Source organism: Megalobrama amblycephala, linkage group LG7, assembly GCF_018812025.1.
Source record: "Megalobrama amblycephala isolate DHTTF-2021 linkage group LG7, ASM1881202v1, whole genome shotgun sequence".
Lineage (NCBI taxonomy): Eukaryota > Metazoa > Chordata > Actinopteri > Cypriniformes > Xenocyprididae > Megalobrama > Megalobrama amblycephala.
This window is the reverse complement of record NC_063050.1, coordinates 14,698,253-14,726,244: the sequence shown is the minus strand read 5'-3', so window position 1 is coordinate 14,726,244 and position 27,992 is coordinate 14,698,253. Positions and strand designations below refer to the sequence as shown.

The 27,992-nt window shown below is 35.0% G+C and overlaps 2 protein-coding genes and 1 long non-coding RNA gene across 5 annotated transcripts in view; all 3 read left to right on the top strand.

Moving 5' to 3' along the window:
- The window catches only part of LOC125271747 (NACHT, LRR and PYD domains-containing protein 12-like), a 1,137,836-nt gene that overhangs the window by 199,614 nt on the left and 910,230 nt on the right, over positions 1 to 27,992 (top strand). The window lies entirely within an intron of this gene.
- On the top strand, positions 6 to 17,846 carry LOC125271776 (CD209 antigen-like protein C). The gene is made up of 5 exons (XM_048196027.1): positions 6 to 291; positions 12,772 to 13,104; positions 13,217 to 13,320; positions 13,391 to 13,494; positions 17,262 to 17,846. The coding sequence occupies exons 1-5, from the start codon at positions 183 to 185 to the stop codon at positions 17,398 to 17,400; spliced, it is 789 nt and encodes a 262-aa protein (XP_048051984.1). The 5' UTR covers positions 6 to 182; the 3' UTR covers positions 17,401 to 17,846.
- On the top strand, positions 13,853 to 15,137 carry LOC125271795. The gene is made up of 2 exons (XR_007185710.1): positions 13,853 to 14,007; positions 15,031 to 15,137. It is a non-coding gene; the product is annotated as an uncharacterized LOC125271795 (long non-coding RNA).

Here is a 27,992-nt window from a genome sequence, read left to right as displayed (position 1 = left end):
TTGTTTGTACTGTTTTTAAGTGCTGCTGTTTCCTGCATCATCAGCACAAGTTTTTATTCTTGTTGAAGGCAGGTGTGAAATAAAATGACTTCCTGTTTAGTTTTAGTACTAAGTGTAAAAACACTCATTCTGAAGATCACAGCTCATCCGTGAAGACGTGCTGTCCAACATAAGAGCCAAATATGGAATTAGACTCTATTTATCAAAATTTTGAATGCAGAAATACTGAGGACACATCTGAACCTCAAACACTGAATCACAGGCAGGATGAAGGAAAAGATGAAAAGTGCAGTAAGTAGAAAATTACTTTAAAGCAGAGATGTTGTCGCAGATGGTCTTGTTAAAGATGTCACTATTGTCTGAGGAAGTGTCATATACAATTTCAAATAATTTTTCTAAGAACAATTTGTCAATATTTCTGCCTTTATATTTAATGTAATTAACACTTACACCGATCAGGCATAACATTATGAGCACTGACAAGTGATTAACACTGATCATCTCTTCATCACGGCACCTGTGGATGGGATATATTAGACAGCAAGTGAACATTTTGTCCTCAAAGTTGATGTTAGAAGCAGGAAAATAGGGTCATGGGCCAAGGTCCGATGAGAAACATTACAGTTAAGAAGTCAAGGGCTCAACTAAAGCAAGGGCTTACCTCCATAATGATGACTTCAAACTTTATTATTTTCAAATAAAAGTTTGAGGTGTTGACTTGGTCTCCAAATTCCCCAGATCTCAATCCAATCGAGCATCTGTGGGATGTGCTGAACAAACAAGTCCGATCCATGGAGGCTCCACCTCACAACTTACAGGATTTACAAGATCTGCTGCTAACATCTTGGTGTCAGACACCACAGCACACCTTCAGGGGTCTAGTGGAGTCCATGCCTCGACGGGTCAGGCTGTTTTGGCAGAAAAAGTGGGATGAACAAAATATTAGGAAGGTGGTCATAATGTTATGCCTGATCAGTGTATTGACCTTATTCCTGACTAGCCTACTGCGTTTCGAATTATGGGTTGCACTTCCGGTTTGGGGAACTTCCCTTCAAAAAGACTTCAAATCAAGGTTGCCCTACAAATAAAGCTTATCCATCAGTTTTACTGAATAAGCTGTCAATTTTTCTTTCATGTTTTATTTTCAGACATCATGAGAATAATGTAACGCTTGGTATTTTTACGTAACATGTTATAACAAGAATATCTATGGCAAGAGCTCTTTCAGTCACTGTTTTCTATCCTCGTGATTATTTCATTTTGTCCCTTTGCATACTGCTGTAATAGTATGAAAAAGGACAACATATACAAAACATTTGTGGTTTGTTCTCCCGATATAATTTACGATATATCCCATTAATAATTCACTGGAATGCATTAAGACCCTGACAGCAACATAGTGTCGGCCCAGATCTGGCCCACATCTGATCCGTGTGTAATCCAAATGTACCAGATGTGGGCCGGATCTGGGCCATAGGCTACTATGTTGCTGTCTGGGGAATCTCTCGTTTTTCAACTCACATCCTCACGTCTCTTTCCAGGTTTGTTTTCACAGGTAAATACAATTTATTATCTGTAAAAATTATGGAAATCACTTTGAAATAGTATCATGCAATGCTCAAGTTTATGAACATTTTTATTAAGGCAATGTATGTTACATAATACAGATATATAGTTATATTTAACCTGTCCGTTATCAGCTAACAGGGAACGTTTCCATAACTTTCAGTAACGTTATGTAAAAGTTATGTAAATGTTAGAAAAAACATTCCTAAAATAATGTTTCAGGAACATTCTTATAATGTTTTCATAGTTAAAATTCATTATCATAACTTTGAGAGGAAACATTCTTAGAACAACATTGTTGGAACGTTCTTATCACGTTATTTGTACTTGACTGATGTTCTCATTATGTTGAGCAAAAACGTTCTCATAACAACATTCTTGAAACGTCTTTATCACGTTATTTGTACTTGACTGATGTTCCCATAATGTTGTGAGAATGTTCTCGTAACAACGTTCTTGTAACGTCTTTATCACGTTATTTGTACTTGACTGATGTTCTCATAATGTTGAGCGAGAACGTTCTCATAACAACGTTCTTGTAACGTCTTCATCACGTTATTTGTACTTGACTGATGTTCTCATAATGTGAGAACGTTCTCATAACAACGTTCTTGTAACGTCTTTATCACGTTATTTGTACTTGACTGATGTTCTCATAATGTTGAGCGAGAACGTTCTCATAACAACATTCTTGAAACGTCTTTATCACGTTATTTGTACTTGACTGATGTTCTCATAATGTTGTGAGAACGTTCTCATAACAACATTCTTGAAACATCTTTATCACGTTATTTGTACTTGACTGATGTTCTCATAATGTTGAGCGAGAACGTTCTCATAACAACATTCTTGAAACGTCTTTATCACGTTATTTGTACTTGACTGATGTTCTCATAATGTTGTGAGAACGTTCTCATAACAACGTTCTTGAAACATCTTTATCACGTTATTTGTACTTGACTGATGTTCCCATAATGTTGTGAGAACGTTCTCATAACAACGTTCTTGAAACGTCTTTATCACGTTATTTGTACTTGACTGATGTTCTCATAATGTTGTGAGAACGTTCTCATAACAACGTTCTTGAAACGTCTTTATCACGTTATTTGTACTTGACTGATGTTCCCATAATGTTGTGAGAATGTTCTCGTAACAACGTTCTTGTAACGTCTTTATCACGTTATTTGTACTTGACTGATGTTCTCATAATGTTGAGCGAGAACGTTCTCATAACAACGTTCTTGTAACGTCTTCATCACGTTATTTGTACTTGACTGATGTTCTCATAATGTTGTGAGAACGTTCTCATAACAACGTTCTTGTAACGTCTTTATCACGTTATTTGTACTTGACTGATGTTCTCATAATGTTGAGCGAGAACGTTCTCATAACAACATTCTTGAAACGTCTTTATCACGTTATTTGTACTTGACTGATGTTCTCATAATGTTGTGAGAACGTTCTCATAACAACGTTCTTGAAACATCTTTATCACGTTATTTGTACTTGACTGATGTTCTCATAATGTTGTGAGAACGTTCTCATAACAACATTCTTGAAACATCTTTATCACGTTATTTGTACTTGACTGATGTTCTCATAATGTTGAGCGAGAACGTTCTCATAACAACATTCTTGAAACGTCTTTATCACGTTATTTGTACTTGACTGATGTTCTCATAATGTTGTGAGAACGTTCTCATAACAACGTTCTTGAAACATCTTTATCACGTTATTTGTACTTGACTGATGTTCTCATGTTGAGCGAGAACGTTCTCATAACAACATTCTTGAAACGTCTTTATCACGTTATTTGTACTTGACTGATGTTCTCATAATGTTGAGCAAAAACGTTCTCATAACAACATTCTTGAAACGTCTTTATCACGTTATTTGTACTTGACTGATGTTCTCATTATGTTGAGCAAAAACGTTCTCATAACAACATTCTTGAAACGTCTTTATCACGTTATTTGTACTTGACTGATGTTCTCATAATGTTGTGAGAACGTTCTCATAACAACGTTCTTGTAACGTCTTTATCACGTTATTTGTACTTGACTGATGTTCTCATTATGTTGAGCGAGAACGTTCTCATAACAACGTTCTTGTAACGTCTTCATCACGTTATTTGTACTTGACTGATGTTCTCATAATGTTGTGAGAACGTTCTCATAACAACGTTCTTGTAACGTCTTTATCACGTTATTTGTACTTGACTGATGTTCTCATAATGTTGAGCGAGAACGTTCTCATAACAACATTCTTGAAACGTCTTTATCACGTTATTTGTACTTGACTGATGTTCTCATAATGTTGTGAGAACGTTCTCATAACAACATTCTTGAAACATCTTTATCACGTTATTTGTACTTGACTGATGTTCTCATAATGTTGAGCGAGAACGTTCTCATAACAACATTCTTGAAACGTCTTTATCACGTTATTTGTACTTGACTGATGTTCTCATAATGTTGTGAGAACGTTCTCATAACAACGTTCTTGAAACATCTTTATCACGTTATTTGTACTTGACTGATGTTCTCATAATGTTGTGAGAACGTTCTCATAACAACATTCTTGAAACATCTTTATCACGTTATTTGTACTTGACTGATGTTCTCATAATGTTGAGCGAGAACGTTCTCATAACAACATTCTTGAAACGTCTTTATCACGTTATTTGTACTTGACTGATGTTCTCATAATGTTGTGAGAACGTTCTCATAACAACGTTCTTGAAACATCTTTATCACGTTATTTGTACTTGACTGATGTTCTCATGTTGAGCGAGAACGTTCTCATAACAACATTCTTGAAACGTCTTTATCACGTTATTTGTACTTGACTGATGTTCTCATAATGTTGAGCAAAAACGTTCTCATAACAACATTCTTGAAACGTCTTTATCACGTTATTTGTACTTGACTGATGTTCTCATTATGTTGAGCAAAAACGTTCTCATAACAACATTCTTGAAACGTCTTTATCACGTTATTTGTACTTGACTGATGTTCTCATAATGTTGTGAGAACGTTCTCATAACAACATTCTTGAAACATCTTTATCACGTTATTTGTACTTGACTGATGTTCTCATTATGTTGAGCAAAAACGTTCTCATAACAACATTCTTGAAACGTCTTTATCACGTTATTTGTACTTGACTGATGTTCTCATTATGTTGAGCAAAAACGTTCTCATAACAACATTCTTGAAACGTCTTTATCACGTTATTTGTACTTGACTGATGTTCTCATAATGTTGTGAGAACGTTCTCATAACAACGTTCTTGAAACATCTTTATCACGTTATTTGTACTTGACTGATGTTCTCATGTTGAGCAAAAACGTTCTCATAACAACATTCTTGAAACGTCTTTATCACGTTATTTGTACTTGACTGATGTTCTCATTATGTTGAGCAAAAACGTTCTCATAACAACATTCTTGAAACGTCTTTATCACGTTATTTGTACTTGACTGATGTTCTCATTATGTTGAGCAAAAACGTTCTCATAACAACATTCTTGAAACGTCTTTATCACGTTATTTGTACTTGACTGATGTTCTCATTATGTTGAGCAAAAACGTTCTCATAACAACATTCTTGAAACGTCTTTATCACGTTATTTGTACTTGACTGATGTTCTCATTATGTTGAGCAAAAACGTTCTCATAACAACATTCTTGAAACGTCTTTATCACGTTATTTGTACTTGACTGATGTTCTCATAATGTTGTGAGAACGTTCTCATAACAACATTCTTGAAACGTCTTTATCACGTTATTTGTACTTGACTGATGTTCTCATAATGTTGAGCGAGAACGTTCTCATAACAACATTCTTGAAACGTCTTTATCACGTTATTTGTACTTGACTGATGTTCTCATAATGTTGTGAGAACGTTCTCATAACAACATTCTTGAAACGTCTTTATCACGTTATTTGTACTTGACTGATGTTCTCATAATGTTGAGCGAGAACGTTCTCATAACAACATTCTTGAAACGTCTTTATCACGTTATTTGTACTTGACTGATGTTCTCATAATGTTGTGAGAACGTTCTCATAACAACATTCTTGAAACGTCTTTATCACGTTATTTGTACTTGACTGATGTTCTCATAATGTTGTGAGAACGTTCTCATAACAACATTCTTGAAACGTCTTTATCACGTTATTTGTACTTGACTGATGTTCTCATAATGTTGAGCGAGAACGTTCTCATAACAACATTCTTGAAACGTCTTTATCACGTTATTTGTACTTGACTGATGTTCTCATTATGTTGAGCAAAAACGTTCTCATAACAACATTCTTGAAACGTCTTTATCACGTTATTTGTACTTGACTGATGTTCTCATAATGTTGTGAGAACGTTCTCATAACAACGTTCTTGAAACATCTTTATCACGTTATTTGTACTTGACTGATGTTCTCATGTTGAGCGAGAACGTTCTCATAACAACGTTCTTGTAACGTCTTTATCACGTTATTTGACTGATATTCTCATAATGTTGTGAGAATGTTCTCATAACAACGTTCTTGAAACGTCTTTATCACGTTATTTGTACTTGACTGTTCTCATAATGTTGAGCGAGAACGTTCTCATAACAACATTCTTGAAACGTCTTTATCACGTTATTTGTACTTGACTGATGTTCTCATTATGTTGAGCAAAAACGTTCTCATAACAACATTCTTGAAACGTCTTTATCACGTTATTTGTACTTGACTGATGTTCTCATTATGTTGAGCAAAAACATTCTCATAACAACATTCTTGAAACGTCTTTATCACGTTATTTGTACTTGACTGATGTTCTCATAATGTTGTGAGAACGTTCTCATAACAACATTCTTGAAACGTCTTTATCACGTTATTTGTACTTGACTGATGTTCTCATTATGTTGAGCAAAAACGTTCTCATAACAACATTCTTGAAACGTCTTTATCACGTTATTTGTACTTGACTGATGTTCTCATAATGTTGTGAGAACGTTCTCATAACAACGTTCTTGAAACATCTTTATCACGTTATTTGTACTTGACTGATGTTCTCATGTTGAGCGAGAACGTTCTCATAACAACGTTCTTGTAACGTCTTTATCACGTTATTTGACTGATATTCTCATAATGTTGTGAGAATGTTCTCATAACAACGTTCTTGAAACGTCTTTATCACGTTATTTGTACTTGACTGTTCTCATAATGTTGAGCGAGAACGTTCTCATAACAACATTCTTGTAACGTCTTCATCACGTTATTTGTACTTGACTGTTCTCATAATGTTGTGAGAACGTTCTCATAACAACGTTCTTGTAACGTCTTTATCACGTTATTTGTACTTGACTGATGTTCTCATAATGTTGAGCGAGAACGTTCTCATAACAACATTCTTGTAACGTCTTCATCACGTTATTTGTACTTGACTGTTCTCATAATGTTGTGAGAACGTTCTCATAACAACATTCTTGAAACATCTTTATCACGTTATTTGTACTTGACTGATGTTCTCATAATGTTGTGAGAACGTTCTCATAACAACTTTCTTGTAACGTCTTCATCACGTTATTTGTACTTGACTGATGTTCTCATTATGTTGAGTGAGAACGTTCTCATAACAACGTTCTTGTAACGTCTTCATCACGTTATTTGTACTTGACTGATGTTCTCATAATGTTGTGAGAACGTTCTCATAACAACGTTCTTGTAACGTCTTTATCACGTTATTTGTACTTGACTGATGTTCTCATAATGTTGAGCGAGAACGTTCTCATAACAACGTTCTTGAAACGTCTTTATCACGCTATTTGACTGATGTTCTCATAATGTTGAGCGAGAACGTTCTCATAACAACGTTCTTGTAACGTCTTTATCACGTTATTTGTACTTGACTGATGTTCTCATAATGTTGAGCGAGAACGTTCTCATAACAACGTTCTTGTAACGTCTTTATCACGTTATTTGTACTTGACTGTTCTCATAATGTTGTGAGAACGTTCTCATAACAACTTTCTTGTAACGTCTTTATCACGTTATTTGTACTTGACTGATGTTCTCATAATGTTGAGTGAGAACGTTCTCATAACAACGTTCTTGTAACGTCTTCATCACGTTATTTGTACTTGACTGATGTTCTCATAATGTTGTGAGAACGTTCTCATAACAACGTTCTTGTAACGTCTTTATCACGTTATTTGTACTTGACTGATGTTCTCATAATGTTGAGTGAGAACGTTCTCATAACAAAGTTCTTGTAACGTCTTCATCACGTTATTTGTACTTGACTGATGTTCTCATAATGTTGTGAGAACGTTCTCATAACAACGTTCTTGTAACGTCTTTATCACGTTATTTGTACTTGACTGATGTTCTCATAATGTTGAGCGAGAACGTTCTCATAACAACGTTCTTGAAACGTCTTTATCACGCTATTTGACTGATGTTCTCATAATGTTGAGCGAGAACGTTCTCATAACAACGTTCTTGTAACGTCTTTATCACGTTATTTGACTGATGTTCTCATAATGTTGTGAGAACGTTCACATAACAACGTTCTTGAAACATCTTTATCACGTTATTTGTACTTGACTGATGTTCTCATAATGTTGAGCGAGAACGTTCTCATAACAACGTTCTTGTAACGTCTTTATCACGTTATTTGTACTTGACTGATGTTCTCATAATGTTGTGAGAACGTTCTCAAAACAACGTTCTTGAAACGTCTTTATTACGTTATTTGACTGATGTTCTCATAATGTTGAGCGAGAACGTTCTCATAACAACGTTCTTGTAACGTCTTTATCACGTTATTTGTACTTGACTGATGTTCTCATAATGTTGTGAGAACGTTCTCATAGCAACGTTCTTGAAACATCTTTATCACGTTATTTGTACTTGACTGATGTTCTCATGTTGAGTGAGAACGTTCTCATAACAACGTTCTTGTAACGTCTTTATCACGTTATTTGACTGATATTCTCATAATGTTGTGAGAACGTTCTCATAACAACGTTCTTGAAACATCTTTATCACGTTATTTGTACTTGACTGATGTTCTCATGTTGAGTGAGAACGTTCTCATAACAACATTCTTGAAACATCTTTATCACGTTATTTGTACTTGACTGATGTTCTCATAATGTTGAGCGAGAACGTTCTCATAACAACGTTCTTGAAACGTCTTTATCACGCTATTTGACTGATGTTCTCATAATGTTGAGCGAGAACGTTCTCATAACAACATTCTTGAAACATCTTTATCACGTTATTTGTACTTGACTGATATTCTCATAATGTTGTGAGAACGCTCTCATAACAACATTCTTGAAACGTCTTTATCACGTTATTTGTACTTGACTGATGTTCTCATAATGTTAAGCGAGAACGTTCTCATAACAACGTTCTTGTAACGTCTTTATCACGTTATTTGTACTTGACTGATGTTCTCATAATGTTGTGAGAACGTTCTCATAACAACGTTCTTGTAATGTCTTTATCACGTTATTTGTACTTGACTGATGTTCTCATAATGTTGAGCGAGAACGTTCTCATAACAACGTTCTTGTAACGTCTTTATCACGTTATTTGACTGATGTTCTCATAATGTTGTGAGAACGTTCTCATAACAACGTTCTTGAAACGTCTTTATCACGTTATTTGACTGATGTTCTCATAATGTTGAGCGAGAACGTTCTCATAACAACGTTCTTGTAATGTCTTTATCACGTTATTTGACTGATGTTCTCATAATGTTGAGCGAGAACGTTCTCATAACAACGTTCTTGTAACGTCTTTATCACGTTATTTGTACTTGACTGATGTTCTCATAATGTTGTGAGAACGTTCTCATAACAACGTTCTTGAAATATCTTTATCACGTTATTTGTACTTGACTGATGTTCTCATAATGTTGTGAGAACGTTCTCATAACAACGTTCTTGAAACATCTTTATCACGTTATTTGTACTTGACTGATGTTCTCATGTTGAGCGAGAACGTTCTCATAACAACGTTCTTGTAACATCTTTATCACGTTATTTGTACTTGACTGATGTTCTCATGTTGAGCGAGAACGTTCTCATAACAACGTTCTTGTAACGTCTTTATCACGTTATTTGACTGATATTCTCATAATGTTGTGAGAACGTTCTCATAACAACATTCTTGAAACGTCTTTATCACGTTATTTGTACTTGACTGATGTTCTCATAATGTTGAGCGAGAACGTTCTCATAACAACGTTCTTGTAACATCTTGACTGATGTTCTAATGTTGAGAAAACGTTCTTAGGATAACATTCTCAGAACATCCTTTTAATGTTATTATTATTTGCTGAATGTTTTCATAACGTTATCATAATACGTTTATAAAAAACATCCTTACATTGTAATCTGTACTTAATGAATGTTCTCATTATATAGAGAAAACGTTGTGAGAACAATGTTCATGAAACGTCCATACAATGTTATTTTTACTTAAAGAACATTCTCAGAACATTGAGAGAAAATGTTCTTAGAACAACATTGCCGTAGCCTCTTTATGATGTTATTAATATTTGCTAAATGTTTTTGAAATGTTAGTTGGAAGTTCATCTAACAACTAAGCTTATTTTTAAATAGAACTGAAGAGAACATGAAGCCACATTGTGACCTTCTCTGAACGTTCTGGGAACGTTACTAGGTGCAGTTTACCCCGCTCTAAATTTTACATTCCCAGAACATTAAACATCCACTGGTGTTAAGGACGTTGTCTAGTAACGTTCCCAGAACGTTCAGAGACAGTCACAATTTGGAGTTCTTTTAAGGGTTGGGGGACGTTATTTGGTGGACCTTCAGGGAACATTCAGGACATTCTGGGAATGTTTAAGGGACTATTCTAGGACATTCTGTTAACTTCCCAAATGTCCTCTTTGTAACATTCTCGCGTGACCATAAAATAACCAAAATAGAACGTCCCCCTAAACTCATATCGGGAACGTTATTAAATGACCAACAGAAGACCATGTGGCAACGTTCAGTTAATGTCCTAAATATCCTCACTGTAACGTTCTTATGTGACCATAAAATAAACCAAATTGGAACGTCCCCCTAAAGTCATATAAGGAACCTTGAACTGCAGCAATTTCATTACCATAAGAGGACGTTTTATGTCCCAAATGTTCTGTAAAATTTTTGTCACTTTTAGAGAACTTTTAGGCAAAGTTGCACAAGGTCACGAGAACATCGCCTTCTGCTTGGGTGTTTATAGAAAATAATAAAGTTTGAAGTCACCATTATAGAGGTGAGCGTTTGCTTTAGATGGGTTCTTGATTCTTGACATTTAACATTAGATTTTCTCTGTTTGCTATGTTATTAAGACATGTTAGTTATAGCAAGAAACGCAAGAAAAGTTCTGAATAAAAGAATTGGGTTGTTAAGTGCTGGTGATTCACTGATCACCACCAAAGTCTCAAATGAATGTATTAACTGTTAGTTTTGTTTATTATGGTTAGGTTTTTTTTAATTCATTAATTCACAGAGTTTTGAGCAGTGTTTTTTAATCTCACACAGACATCAGTGTATGATCCTCAACAATGATGACACTAAACAAAAATCTTTTTTGTGACTTTAGTAGCTTGTTTTGTTCAGAGTTAATCTGTTTATCTGAATATTTTGTCACCATTGTTGAGGATCATACGCAGAATCTTGAAGTCTGTGAATCTATATGATGCTGTCTGAGTAATTTATGCCCAATGATAAAAAATGTCAAAATATCAAAACTGGATAGGATTTTATTAATTATTATTGGACAACAGGAAAGAAAATACAATACTCAAGAGATCGTTGAATAAGGCCACTGCAAGATGAGCAATCAATGATGAACAACCAAATGCATATGATCTGATTTTCTTTCCCCTCACAGTTTCTTTTGCAACAAATGCTTTAGTAATGCTTACACTTTACAAAAACTGAAGAAAAAATAAAGTCGAAATGTTAAGGGTCAGGAGCCCAACTAAAGCAAGCGCTTACCTCCGTAATTGTGACATTTATAAATTGATAAAACATCAACACCCCATTAAGAAGATTTGTATGAAAGAAAAAAAGTCAGAGTGGTTTGTAATAAGTGAAGATGCAGATATCTAGAGAGATCTGTTAGTGTTTAATATTGTTTCTGTTATCTGAGTTTTGTGGGTCACCATCTTGCTGGAGAGTAGAGCCTGTGCTTCAGTCAGTGATGAGCTGAGAAACACTGATGTTCTGCTGAATGTTGCTTTTTTTTTTAAAGACAGTAACTGTGTAGTTGTTGATGCAATGATACAGCAGTTACATTAGTTCATGCATGTGCTGTTGTTGTTTTTTTTTTTTTTGTCTTTTGTAAGACATTTAAGAAAAATTAGTTTTTGTTTGAGCAGCAATTTTTTTTTTTTTTTTTTTGATGAGGGCAGCAGGGACGTTCTGAGAACATTTCCAAGTAAAATATGGTCCCCTAAACGTTCAGAGAACATCCTGAATGTTCCCTCAAGGTCCGCCAAATAACGTTCCCCAAACCTTAAAAGAACTCCACATCGTGGCCGTCTCTGAACGTTCTGGGAACGTTACTAGGCAACGTCCTTAACACCAGTGGGGATGTTCTGAAATATTCAAAAATAACGTTTTCATAACATTTCCAAAATGATAGATTGGAATGTTCCAAAAACCTGGACGTTTTCAATGTTTAAAAAACATTCAGAAGTAACGTTTTCATAACTTAAAGAGAATGTTAACAAAACATTCTGACAACTTCTTTTTGTTAGCTGGGATTGCTGTGGAAAGAATCACGCTTTTTCGTGGCCTGTTGAAAGTACCTTGTTTTTACACTTTAAATGTTCTTTTAATGTTCGTTGGTTGAAGGGTGAGCAGAATAATGTCCTCTCATTGTACCCAGTTTAAAAATAAAACATATTATTGCGTTCATAGAGCGAATCTTTCTCTGACTGTTTACAGCTTAACGGAAGTTACTCCCATAATTTGCGCAAAGCGTCATGGGGCATTGGAATAAGGTGTATACACAAAAACTCTTTCAGTATCTTCACAGTATAGCAATGTTTGTCTTGTAAAAGCTCTTATTACAGCATTATCTAAAGACAAATGTAGATTAAAATGTTGATTTGAATAATTTTGATTCCTTTTTTTGTAATAATAGGTATTCAGTGATATCTGTGTTTCTGTTTGTTTGTCAGGAGGAAGTAGATGTTTGGTGTTGATGACAGTGTGTCTCGGGCTCATTTGTGTTCTTCTGCTGGTCATCATCATCTTCATCACAGCAGAGAGAGAATCTCTGGTCAAGAGTTACAAGAACACAGTTGAAGAGATCAATCAGACCATCAACAGCTTACAGGACAATTACACTGATCTAACACAGAAGAAACTGGAGCTGGAGACCAGAGTCAATGATCTCTCTGCTGAGAAAAGTCAGTTACAGAGAAGCGCTGACTCTCTGAGTCAGAAGAATCTGGAGTTAGAGACCAGAGTCACATCTTTGAGTGATGAACTGAGAAAAACTTCTAAACAAGGTTAGTAACTGTTTTGTCTAAGTAATTAATTTTTTTTCTAGTTCTCTTCATCTTTACTGTATATGCATACAGTTTTGAAAAGTGGTCATGTAAGGAAATCTGTGTGGTCCAGTTTTTTTTTTCATATCCCATGAGTCGAAGAGCTGGTCTGAGAGCAGACAGTACTGCAGGGATCGAGGAGCTGATCTGGTCATTACCAACACTGAAGAGAAGCAGGTGAGTTTGTGTGAGAGTCTGTTCATGAATGAGAGGAATCACACTTATTTCTGTTTTTATTCACACACAGAGGTTCATATCTTCAATCGTCAAGGAGAGTGTGTGGATTGGTTTGTCTGATATTGAGACTGAAGGCAGAATGAAATGGGTGGATAATTCAACACTGAATCGAGGGTAAGTGACGAAACACTCACAGAAAACCACTGTGGATTTAAGTCATTTTAATTCTCATTTAAAATTTAGATAATCACAACCTTCAAAAATCAGATACAGCTCTTCCACAAACACAATTATGACAACAGACTATATTATTATTATTACTTCCCATGAGTACATTGTATGGATAAAGTCCCTGATAGCGTCAATGATCGAAATAATGTTGAATCAATGTTAATGTGTCAGCGGTAATGACATTGAATCAATATCACTTTTGCACCCTCAATTAATGTTAAATCAATGTTAAATTTCAACAAAAAAATCAATGGTTATGGCATTGAATCAATGTTACAATGTGATGTTGGTTCAGCCAGAGCCATAGAGAGAGAGAGTTGCGACAACTCCATAGACTCCAATGGAACGGTTTTTTACAGCAATGGCGGCTCGTGGAGCCTCTCAATAGTTCCCGGAAGTAGCAGCCGCGCCGTAGAGTTACAGCAGAACAGACCGTTTGTGATGTACTTTTAAAAGGTAAGCCGTTTAAATTATAAGATTTTATAGTATCAGTACATCTGAATCAAATTAACTTGTGTATTAAAGCATGCTAGCTGATATTGCTCACTAAATAAATAGTTCCAGGGGATAGTAGATTAGATAATAGATTAAAACAATTTATTCATCGTTGTGTAATTAGAGAAAAAAGATTCTAAACGGGGTTAAATATAACTTTGGGGCTTGTGGTGGGTGAAAGTGGTCAAATGAGAATATCCTTATTCCATATTAAATGTACAACCCAGGTGAAAAAATACTATAGTAAATAGTATAGTGTTTTTGAACCATACTATAGTAAATTGTAGTATACTATATTATAGTATTTACAACACGTTGTTAATGAATGCTACAGCATACTGCAATATAGTGAACTGATAAACTGTAATAAATACTGTAGTATACTTTAGTTTTTTACTGCAGTACTGTTTTACTGTAGTTTTTTATTGTAGTATAATATACCCTAAAGTTGTAGAAAACTTAGTACAGTATTGGGTAACTTAATTTGTTTATATTACTATAGTTGTTCTATTATCACAGCAACTATAGAATTACCACAACAAATTAATTCAAGTACTTTACTATAGTATGGTTCAAAAACACTATGGTATTTACTATAAATTACTATAGTATTTTTTTCACCTGGTAATAAAGAAAAAAAATCCTTATTTTAGAATTTATATTCGAGAATGTATTGTGATTCTGTTGTCTGTCTATTATGTGTCTATTTTTGGACTGATGGGGAGAGGGAAGTTTATAAGTGAGATTAAAAAAAACAATGCTTAAAAGCAGCAAAATAAATAAATAAATAAATATATATATATATATATATATATATATATATATATATATATATATATATATATATATATATATATATATATATATATATATTACAATAGGCTAAATGGGAAATCATACTAAATACCAAAACTGTATATTATATACTACTACTGTATTTAATTTCTCCCATTTTGTTTCCTTTTATCTTGCTTTCAATACAAGCACAAAGGGGATTCAGATCCTGAAGACTCCATGCAATGATGCTGTCACCGCCAGTCTCTGCTCCTTGGATTTTGCAAGCTTTTCCTTGCTCCTTATTTTTAATAAACATAAAAGTTCCCAGTGTTGGTTTCTGTGAAAAAAGGCAGATACACCTGTATATGATTAACACACAACTTGGCGCACAATCTTTAGTTCTATTTAGATTGCTCCTGCTGACTAGAACATAACTTTCTCCTTTCCGTGTCAGTGGGGAAACCATGCATTCATACTGCTTTCTCTGAGTGACTGGATCATCCTCATGCAACACTGCAAACCATAGCGGGGAGACTACAAGAACATGTAGGAAAGGACAGACAAAATGCTTGACATGCAGTTTATTATAAATGTATAAATCCATTGCACTAAATCAGTGCAAAAGTCAATGTGTGTATAATGTTTTATTTTATAATTGAATATATTGTGTATGAATGTATATATAATAAGTGAATGGGGTGCATAAGAATTGTTAACATTAAGATTAATTAAATTTCACTTAATTAAATTTTACATTTCACTTATTTGCAATGGGTTTTTTAAGACAACCTGTCACCTGCAGGTCTTCTGTCCCTGTGAAACCATAGTGAACATGACATGATTGCCCTTAACTAACATACAAGTTTAAAAACATAAAAATACTTCAAAACAACTGCAACGCGATCTTTAAACAAGGTAATGTTAGCCAGAAATATGTTAACAAGGCAGGCAACGCTGGTTGACAACACTAATCCTCAAATATTAGCAGGTTTTTATCTTTTAAAAACAACATTGCTGTAACTACAAACACATGCTACATTCACATGTCGGTGTTTTACATAAATATTGTAAACCGATGCATTTATTGACTACAAATTACCAAAAATCACGGTTCTGTCTCTCTAACCCTATCATTTGAATTGCCGCCGAAGCACTTCCTGGAACTATCTGAAGGCTACACGAACCACGTGACGATCAAGCGTTTTGAACTTCCGTTGTCGCAACTCTGTCTCTCTATGGCTCTGGGTGCAGCATCATTCTTGCACTCTCAGAAAATGAAACACAACTACAACTGACTTAAAGCCACACAGCCTGACATCAACTGAAGATAAAAGAAGACAATAAACCTCTCAAGATCTCAGCAGAAGTTCTTTTTGAGAATTGACAGGTTTAGATGTTGATGTTTTATTGAAAATATTTGGTCACCATTTTGGTGGTCAGTGTTTCCTTTAATTGGGCAGTTTGACTCTGGCATTTTGTGTGAGTTTGTGGTCTTTGTAACAGTGTTTACTAAAGCACATCATTTGTTGCAAAGAAACCAGAAACAGAATGATAACATGATATAGTTTTCATCATCAAGCAAAGTCATTTACTAATTGTTTTCCTGTGTGTGTCAAATGGTTTTAAAATATTTCACTTTAAAAGTCAAAATTCAGAATGTCTGATCTGTAACAAGAAAGTACTGTTGGTGAATATAACCTATTAAAAACAAATACACACTTTTGCTCAGGAAAACAATTAGTAAATGACTTTGCTTGATGATGAAAACTATATCATGTTATCATTCTGTTTCTGGTTTCTTTGCAACAAATGGTGTGTTTTGGTGAACAATGTCACAAAGACCACAAACTCACACAAAAAGTCAAGAGTCAAACTGCCCAATTAAAGGAAACACTGACCACCAAAATGGTGACCAATCATTTTCAACAAAACATCAATATCTAAACCTGTTAATTCTCAAAAAGAACTTCTGCTGAGATCTTGAGAGATTTAATGTCTTCTTTTATCTTCAGTTGATTTCAGGCTGTGTGGCGTTAAGTCAGTTGTAGTTGTGTTTTTATTTTCTGAGAGTGCAAGAATGATGTTGAACCAACATCACATTGTAACATTGATTCAATGCCATTACCATTGATTTTTTGTTGAAATTTAACATTGATTTAACATTAATTGAGGGTGCAAAAGTGATATTGATTCAATGTCATTACCGTTGACACATTAACATTGATTTAACATTATTTCGATCATTGATGCTATCTGGGGTCTTCTCACTTTTGCTTTAACTTCAGCTCTTCTCTGCTGTTGTGGTGCTGTGAATATTGTTTGCTCTTTTATGATGAATAGCTTGTTAAGATCCTCGTTTGTTGTTTGCTGAATGAATAAAAACTTTAATTGAACATTTGAGGTTCAGAGTAACTGAAAATCTGACACATTTTATTCAGGTTTTGGTCCAATGGTCAGCCGGATGACTATAATGGAAATGAGGACTGTGTTGAACTGAACCCTACACAAGACCCTGGGAACAACTGGAATGACGTGCCATGCTCTGACAAGAGGAAAGGGATTTGTGAGAAGAACTAGATTTTATCTAGTCTTGTGTTTTTGCTTCTATTATTTCGTTGAATTTTTATTGTGAATGTATAATTTCTGCCAGTTGATGTTCATATGAATTTATTAGAAGGAAAATGTAAAATTGTCATTATTTTCTCTGCTATAATAAACTCACAACATTCTCACGATGTGAATTAGGGTGATCTGAGATACCAAACCTCTGATGTGTTCATGTTTTGCTCCAGTAGTGCAATCTACTGTGCTCCAAAATCACAGTAGATTGCACTGATTCACCCTATTATTCTGATATTGTCTGTGAAACTGCCTTTGTGTTGTATTGCTTTCACTTTCAGTAAAATGGTCAGTAACCATTATTACTTTACTAAATTGTATTTTGTTCTTATTTCATTCATTCTTGTGTATCTGCCTTATTGCACTTTATTCTACTCCAACAGAGGAGACCTGATTAAAACTATAATCAAAGAGATGCCAAGACTAGACCCACAGAAATGATTCATTGTTAGTTCTTATTAACCCTTTGAAGCACAAGCTATGAAAACCCCTTCTAGTGCGCAACATGGATCAAAAATGGCCCGTATTCATTTCCTATGTAATTTCAATAACGGTTGAGTGTTTCTTTGCTGAATCTTTAAAAGAAATGTATTTTATCATTTATTGTGTTTATTTTTTCTTTCTTTTTTTCATAAACAAACACAGTTTTTGTATTTCTACATCAATTTTACACACATGGGTCAAAAATGACCCATATAGAAACCTTTGCAAATTTTTGCAAGTAGGAACATATTCACTGCAGACAACTGTTCATCCGCCACACATTTCACATCTTAACAAGGCTACTTTTGTATATTTGATGGATGAAAGTCATATTATATTTCATATAATACACAGCAAAATCCCCAGTGTTAAATGAACACCCAAAGTGTACATATGAGTCCATCTTGCCGGGTGTTAAAAAGTAACACTGAAGCAGTGTTAAAGTTAATGAGATAATTGATTGATGATTGAGTGATGATTGACAATTAGTGGAGTCACCTGATGTTAATAAGCAGAATCATTGAAGAAACAACAAGAGAAAAAGAGAGAGACACAACAACTACAACTGACTTCCAGCCATTAAACATTATTACACTTATTATTAACCAGTTTGATTTGATTTCTGTCATACATCAACAAAAGTTCTTATTGAGAATTAACAGATGTTTAGATGTTAATGTTTTAATGAAAGTTTAGTTTGAAGTCACCATGATGGTGAAAAGCATTTCCTTTAGTTGGGCTCTTGACTCTCTTTGTTAACATTGATTTAACTCAGGTGCTCCAACTTTGTGTTTGTAGAGCACATTTGTTATGGCCAGAAAAACTCTGATCTGAGCTGTGTTTCCCAAAAGTGCTGTGAGCCAAAGTTGATCATTTAGGTTTACAATGCTTTGGGAAGCACAGTCATAATGGTTGTGTTTTCTCATTGTGAAATGGCCAGATTCATTGGTGACATCCAGTATTAACTGATGATATGATGTTATATTATTTCTTTATAGTAAATCTCTGTTAGCGCTTGAGATCCAGCAGAGCTTTTATAATCTGAAGGGTTTTTTTGAAACACACACAGACATCAAGAATCAGCATATGACCCTCAACAATGGTGACAATCAAACAAAGTGCTTCATGTTGCAGTGCATGATGGGAGCCACCAATCAAAACTCATCCATGGCTCCCATCATGCATTGCTGCATGAATAAATTATGCAGCTGAATTGTCCTGTAATTTTTGTAGATTTTTGTTCATGTTTGCTTTTATTTTTCTGTTGTTTTGTTGTGACAGAAGCTTGTTTTGTGATGTTCAGAGTTGATCTGTTTGTCAGTATTTTGTATTTATTTATCGTCACCGTTCTTGAGAATCATATGCTGATTCTTGATGTCTGTGTGTGTTTAAACACTGAAGATTCAGTGTATAATGTATTATTCTTAAAAAAAAGTCATGCTATTGTTGCCACTCAAGCTGTAAAGTCACAGGACTACAATCATTAATACTAAAGCTACACATCAAGCACACAGTCAGAGATTTAGACTCTAAATGACATCAGGTCATCACATGATGATTATATCATCATCAAATTATATTGTGACCAGATCATATTTTCTCTGACTATAACAAATGTGCTTTACAAACACAAAGCTGGAGCAGCCAGAGAATAATTAACAATAAAAGGTAAAGAGTCAAGAGCCCAACTAAAGCAAACGCTGACCTCTTTCATGGTGACTTGAAATGAAACATTCCATAAAACATTAATTAACACCTTTTTTCTCTCTTTCCATCAATGATTCTGCTTATTAACATCAGGTGACTCCACTAATTCTCAATCATCACTCAATCATCAATCAACTATTTCATTAACTTTAACACTGCTTCAGTGTTACTTTTTAACACCCGGCAAGATGGAGTCATATGTACACTTTGGGTGTTCATTTAACACTGTGGATTTTGCTGTGTAGGCTATATATTATATTTCATAATTTGTATTTTTTGTCATAAACCAATGCTACTGGTCACCTTTTACATCTGTCAGTGTTCCTGAAAAGTAACAGTTTTGAACAAGGTTTCTGTCCAACAGTTAAAATATATAATAAGTGTATCGATCAACAGTGCTTTTGATTTTCTTTATCTAGAGTGTTAGTGGCTGGTCCTCAACAGAACTGAGGTGGATGATGACATCACTGTAAAAAAAAGCTGAAAGTATACTTTGCGCACAAACGCAATTTTGCAGGTTGCACATACACAGTTACAGAAAGCCGGCGGAAATTATAAAAAGTTACAAAAATCTGTATGCTGACCCTCACATACGCATAAAAAGTGAAGTATACATTGGCCTTTAGAATGCCCAGCCAGCAGAGCCATGTGGGGCCATAATGGGTTTGACCTGGGCTATCTAACTGGGACCCAGCCAGTTTTGCACCCAGTTTCCATGTAGGCCCCACATGGATTTGCCCAGATGAAATGAACACTGCTTAGTGTGCACACTACAGGCTGTTTAATGTAACACTTAATCAGTGTTGGAGGTAATGAGATAATTAAGTGATTGAATAATGATTTTGTATTAGTGAAGAACACCTGCTGTTAACAAGCATAATCACTGAAGGAAAGAGAAACACAAGAACTACTTCCAGCCACAGCCTTGGATGAAATCAACTGAAGATAAAATACATTACATCTCTCAAGATCTGATTAAACAACTCCACAAACAACATTAGCTTCACTTATTACTAACCAGACTGACTTTATTTCTGTCAGACATCTACAGAAGTTCGTATTAAGAATTAAGAAGAGGCTTAGATGTTGATTACTTATTTGAAAGTAATAGTTTGATTTGATGTTACCATTGTGGCGATCAGTGTGTGCTTTAGTCAGGCTCTTGACTTTTTAACATTAGTTTCTCTCTTGACAGCTGTGTCTGTTTGTTATGGCGAGAAAATATAATCAGATGCTGTGAGCTGATTGATGATAAGAATATAATCATCGTATATTGGCTTAACTCATTGATATTATGTGGGAGGTTTATACGGGTAGTATGTTATTAATTCTGTTTTATTGTTATGATTCTACAGCAAGAGAACAATAGAATTTAATCAGAACATCAAACGATTTATAACACACCATTTACATATTTTGGGCTCCTGTGAGATTTACTCGCACACAGACATCAAGAATCAGCATATGAATCTCAACAATGGTGACATGCTTCAATGGTGCAATGCATTCTGGGAGCCATGGATAAGTTTAGTATGATGCACTCAGAATGCATTGCACCATTGAAGCATGTCACCATTGTTGAGATTCATATGCTGATTCTTGATGATTATATTCTTATCATCAATCAGCTTACAGCATCTGAGTGTATTTTCTCTTGCTGTTCTCGCCATAACAAACAGACACAGCTGTCAAGAGAAAAACTAATGTTAAAAAGTCAAGAGCCTGACTAAAGCACATACTGATCGCCACAATGGTAACATCAAATCAAACTATTACTTTCAAATACGTAATCAACATCTAAGCCTCTTCTTAATTCTTAATACGAACTTCTGTAGATGTCTGACAGAAATAAAGTCAGTCTGGTTAGTAATAAGTGAAGCTAATGTTGTTTGTGGAGTTGTTTAATCAGATCTTGAGAGATGTAATGTATTTTATCTTCAGTTGATTTCATCCAAGGCTGTGGCTGGAAGTAGTTCTTGTGTTTCTCTTTCCTTCAGTGATTATGCTTGTTAACAGCAGGTGTTCTTCACTAATACAAAATCATTATTCAATCACTTAATTATCTCATTACCTCCAACACTGATTAAGTGTTACATTAAACAGCCTGTAGTGTGCACACTAATCAGTGTTCATTTCATCTGGGCAAATCCATGTGGGGCCTACATGGAAACTGGGTGCAAAACTGTCTGGGTCCCAGTTAGATAGCCCAGGTCAAACCCATTTGGGCCCCACATGGCTCTGCTGGCTGGGCACTATTACTTTACTAAATTGTTGTTCTTATTTCATTCATTCTTGTGTATCTGCCTTATTGCACTTTATTCTACTCCAACAGAGGAGACCTGAAAGTACTCAAAAAAACTATAATAAAAGAGATGCCAAGACTATAGACCCACAGAATTGATTCATTGTTATTTCTTATTAACCCTTATTCCTCGTCTGGTATTGTTTAAAGCTCTTTGAAGCTGCACTGAAACTGTAATTTTGACCTTAAACCATTTGGAGGCCATTGAAGTCCACTATAAGGAGAAAAATCCTGGAATGTTTTCATCAAAAAACTTAATTTCTTTTCAACTGAAGAAAGAAAGACATGAACATCTTGGATGACATGGGGGAGTAAATTATCAGGAATTTTATTTGAAAGTGAACTAATTCTTTAAATTCAAAATTACATAAGACATTTCTCTTTAAATATAAACAAGACTTTATTGATTATTCTAACACATAAACACATGCAGACACACATATGAGGCAGAAGCTGAATATTCTGGGGAAATGTGCTCTGATGATAAGAATGATGACGGTAAAAAGCATCTGCTGAAATTGAACCCTTTCAAGTTCCAAAAGTCAACAAAATATACTTTATTTTATTCTTTTGCCATTGTTATTAAAATATCAAGGGAGCTTTATACTATTCCAGCAGTTCCGTCTGTACATCCATTTTAGATATACAGTATCTCACAGAAGTGAGAACACCCCTCACATTTTTGTAAATATTTGATTATATCTTTTCATGTGACAACACTGAAGAAATGACACTTTGCTACAATGTAAAGTAGTGAGTGCACAGCTTGTACAACAGTGTAAATTTGCTGTCCCCTCAAAATAACTCAACACACAGCCATTAATGTCTAAACTGCTGGCCACAAAAGTGAGTACACCCCTACGTGAAAATGTCCAAATTAGGCCCAAAGTGTCAATATTTTGTGTGGCCACCATTATTTTCCAGCACTGCCTTAACCCTCTTGGTCATGGAGTTCACCAGAGCTTCACAGGTTTCCACTGGATCCTCTTCCACTCCTCCATGACGACATCACGGAGCTGGTGGATGTTAGAGACCTTGCGCTCTTCCACCTTCAGTTTGAGGATGCCCCACAGATGTTCAATGGGGTTTAGGTCTGGAGACATGCTTGGCCAGTCCATCATCTTTACCCTCAGCTTCTTTAGCAAGGAAAAAAATGCTATGGTAGTCATTTTGGGGTGAACTATCCCTTTAAAGGTGCAATGTGTAAAATTTAGGAGGATATATTGACAGAAATGCAATATAATATACATAACTATGATTTCAGTGGTGTATAAAGACCTCACTACAGCAGCCCTAAATGGACAAACTGCTCTACAGAGCACGTTTCATCACTACCCAGCTAACAGAATTTTCTTATAAGAACGTTCTCTAAATATTCAGTGTTGGTTCTGGGAACATTAAAAACATCCAGTTTTCTTGACGTTATAGGAATGTTTTAATAAGGTATAATGTTCCTCAAACGTTCTTTCAACTTAATTTTAAACTAAATTCAACACTGTAGGAACGTTGCTCTTTGGTATTCTGATTCAATAAGATCTCAACAAACTTTATTTTTCCTTAGGCAAGAATATTTGCTTAGATATTGTTAAGATCTTAACAAACTTTTGATTGAGTTTTACTAACATTTTTTCTTAGATAATACTTTCAGAGTATAACTATAATTTCAGAGATATTGAAGTTGGTTTCTAAATGTTTGTGTTATTCTGTTATGATCCTTTTTCTTTATTAAATGAGCATTTTCATCATTTAAAATCAATGTCTATCAATTATTAGTGATCATATTTTATTAAGCAATAAAATCGATTTAATCATCTGGATCTCCTCATTGCATCAATAGCTTATGTTGAAAATGTACGAGGAAAGATGAGTTACCAAACCTTTGTGCTGGAGCTCAGCCCCGGCCCAATTTATCCCTGTCTGTCAGTGTGTCCTGTAGGATTATTCCACATGTGATGAACATGTGTCCTCCTCTGTCTGTCCAGATCTGAACCACTGCAGTCTTCACCCGTCCCATCTGAATGGAGCCGCGTGTATTAGTGCTGCTGCACCTGTCGGCAACCAGAGCTCATCAGCACACGTCAGTCACAGCTGTCACGTGACATATGACATCATATGAGCCGCTGAACTTTCTTGATCGGACAGAAATCATGATGAGAACTGAGGTCATCCACTTATAAAACACCTGATTCAAAGACACTGAGCAAATATGATTAAGAAAAATCAAGTGAAGAGAAAAGACCTGCAAAATATCATGCAGACAGGCTACAGACATTTATATTGATAATTTATTGATTTCAGTAACTAATTCAGTCCTTAAGTGTGTCTCTATCAATGAGCACATGCGGTGAAACCATCAATGTCATTCCAGCAGCGCCACACAGAAGATGCTTCAGGTCGGATGACTTTGACCTCTTGGCTTCACATGATTTTCAGGATGTAACTCAACAGCGTCCTCTACAGGTGGAGCTCCATACATACTCAGATCTGCTTCAGGAGCACATGAAACCAGAACAGCTCCAGCACATTTACAGAGACAATTCAAGCCTTAGATTCAACACTTCTGACAATAACAGTGTATTAAATATGTTAAGAAGAAAACATTGTTCCCAATTATGGCTTTTAGAAACAAAAATATGCAACATCACCACCAGCTAATAAATGAAGAATCAGAAACACTCAGACTATTTTCAGTGTCACATTGATAACGTTTCCCTCGTCCACTGCGGTGGATTTCAGCAGCTCTCAAGGCCTGTTGTACTGATGTTATTCCTGCATGATTTCTGCAGCAGGTGGAGGTTGAGCTCAAGAGACCCTGAGAGGGAAAAACCAGTCGCCATCTGCCTGCCTAATTCCAGAGGTGGAGATTCCAGGGGTCAGAAAGTAAAAGTCCTGCCATATTTTTATTCCACCCACTGAAGCATTAATGAGATAAATAAGTGATTAATTGAGTGATGATTGAGCATTATTGAAGACACCTGATGATAACAAGCAGAATCACCAAAGGAGAAAATCACAATTTTTAAGTTACCATCATCGAGGTCAGGGTTTGCTTTAGTTGAGCTCTTGATCCTTGAGTTTTTAATATTAGATTTTGTTTGGGCAGTTTTAACTGCGTTAAAACCAAACAGACAAGCAAAGTTAAAAGATGATTAGGTGGAGTTGGTTATGTTTTTACATAAACATTAATTGATCTGAATCACTGAACTCATTTAGAGCCCAATCTCTGAGTTAGATTTACATTATTGATTACAGCAGAACTGTGATTCTACAGCACAAGATCAGCTTTTACAGTACAATTTTTTTTTAAGAGTTCTGATTTAAAAAAAAAAAAAGCAGAGCTCATTTAAACACACAGACATCAAGAATCATCCTGTGAATCTCAACAGTGGTGGCCATCATAAAGCATGTTGCAGTGCATTCTGGGAGCCACCAATCAAAATTCATCCATGGTTCCCATCATGCATTGCTGCATGAATAAATTATGAGCTTAATTGTCTTAGTAATTTCATTTATTCTCAATTTTAAAATTTTGCTGTTTTTCTGTGACTTTTAGTAGCTTGTTTTCTAATGTTCAGAGTTGATCTGTTGATCAGAATATGTTGCTTGTCACTGTTGTTGAGATTCACAGGCTGATACTTGATGTCTGTGTGTGCCTAAAAGATTTTTTTTTTTTTTTTGTGATAAGGACAACTTTTTAAAAAAAAAATTCTGTATTGTATAAGCTGATCTTCTGCAGAATCACAGTGCTGCTGTAATCAATAATGTAAATCTAACTCAGAGATTGGGCACTAAATGAGCTCAGTGATTCAGATCAAATAATGATTTTGAGAAAACATAACCAACACCTGATCATCTTTTAACTTTGCTTGTCTAGTTGGTTTTAATGCAGTTAAAACTGCCCAAACAAAATCTAATACTAAAAAGGCAAGGGTCAAGAGCTCAACTAAAACAAACCCTGACCTCGATGATGGTAACTTAAAAATTGTGATTTTCTCCTTTGGTGATTCTGCTTGTTATCATCAGGTGTCTTCAATAATGCTCAATCATCACTCAATTAATCACTTATTTATCTCATTAATGCTTCAGTGGGTGGAATAAAAATATGGCAGGACTTTTACTTTCTGACCCCTGGAATCTCCACCTCTGCCTAATTCCCACAGGTGGCTTCTGTCTCGACCCATTACAGGATCAGATGCAGTACAGGAGCCAATCTGCAGGATATTAATCTTGACCAAACTGCAATTAAATTATCCCTAATAAAATAAAAACAGCATCATAACACAGGCAAGACTGGCACTATTAAACTAATGTAACAGATCATAAAAATTGAACTATTATGCAGAATTACAACAAATGTGCTAATATAATATGTCAATTTTCCTGTCATTTGAAATTAGTCTCGCATTGACTTACTATGGCTTGGCCCTCTGTAATTTCCCACCTGGATCACCAATCACAGAGCTGAAGGCATTAGGTGGAAAAATCACACTGAGAAAAGGGGCTTCTACACAACACTACACAAACTAACATTGTTTAGTTTGAACTGTTTTATGGTGTAAACTTTTTTAATCTGATGGGTACAACAGTATCTAATGTTTTAGTGAAAATGGTGTCCATATTGCTAGTAATTTTCTCAAGTTAATTTGTGTGTTTGGGTACACTGAGCAGCTGAGACAGATCGGGCAGGTTATTTGTGAATCTATCTACACTGTAAAAAAATTGCTGTAACAGTAATATACCGTAACATACCGTAGAAAACAATGCATTCTGGGTAAAATTTGACGTTTTCGTCAACACTCAGCGGCTGTGTTCCAAATCACACCCTATACCCTCATTCCCTATTCCCTACATTAGTTCACTATAGTCCACTTGACAGAGTGAATGAAAACATGTGAATTCAGACACTGAAAAGTTGTAACTGAGTTATAACAGCCACATAAGCAAAGAGAAAAGTTGTTCAGGTGTTGTTGGTTATGTTTGCACATAATTATTATTTGATCTGAATCTCTGAGTTAAATTAACATTATTAATTACAGCAGCACTGTGATTCTACAGCAGAAAATCAGTTTTGTCAATGTAATTGCTTAAAAGAATTTCTGACTTAAAAAAAAAAATTATCTTTGTTGTAGGCACACACAGACATCAAGAATCAGCCTGTGAATCTCAACAGTGGTGAGAATAATAAAGCATGTTTCAGGAGATGGTCGTCACTGCAGAACACATGATCCCACTTTACATATCCATAAACCTACCCGACTCCTCCCCCTGGATCTTGAGTGTTCTGCAGTGAGGGGCTACTGTGTTGCAGTGCATTCTGGGTGCCACCAATCAAAATTCTTTCTTTTAAGAAATCTTTCAGATTATATTGATATATATATATATATATATATATATATATATATATATATATATATATATATATATATATATATATATATCTTCTGCTGTAGAATCACAGTGCTGCTGTAATCAATAATGTAAATCTAACTCAGAGATTGGGCTCTAAATGAGTTCAGTGATTCAGGTCAAATAATGATTATGTGAAAACAAAACCAGAGATGTACTTATGACACTGCATACTTATGAATAATTATGACCATGGACTTCCATATAACATTGAACAGAACAGATAGGTCAGAGGTGGGAAGTCCAGGGGTCAGAGAGTAAAAGTCCTGCCATATTTATATTCCACCCACTGAAGCATTAATGAGATAAATAAGTGATTAATTGAGTGATGATTGAGCATTATTGAAGACACCTGATGATAACAAGCAGAATCACCAAAGGGGAAAATCACAATTTTTAAGTTACCATCATCGAGGTCAGGGTTTGTTTTAGTTGAGCTCTTGACCCTTGCCTTTTTAGTGTTAGATTTTGTTTGGGCAGTTTTAACTACATTAAAACCAACCAGACAAGCAAAGTTAAAAGATGATCAGGTGTTGTTGGTTATGTTTTCTCAAAATCATTATTTGATCTGAATCACTGAACTCATTTAGAGCCCAATCTCTGAGTTAGATTTACATTATTGATTACAGCAGCACTGTGATTCTGCAGAAGA

What these genes read in the sequence shown, in the direction of transcription:
- LOC125271776 (XM_048196027.1), top strand. Translation starts at nt 183, where the DNA reads ATGGAATTAGACTCTATTTATCAAAATTTTGAATGCAGAAATACTGAG. An exon ending in CCAACACTGAAGAGAAGCAG is followed by an intron (nt 13,321 to 13,390) that starts GTGAGTTTGTGT and finishes ATTCACACACAG; the next exon opens with AGGTTCATATCTTCAATCGT. An exon ending in AATTCAACACTGAATCGAGG is followed by an intron (nt 13,495 to 17,261) that starts GTAAGTGACGAA and finishes CATTTTATTCAG; the next exon opens with GTTTTGGTCCAATGGTCAGC.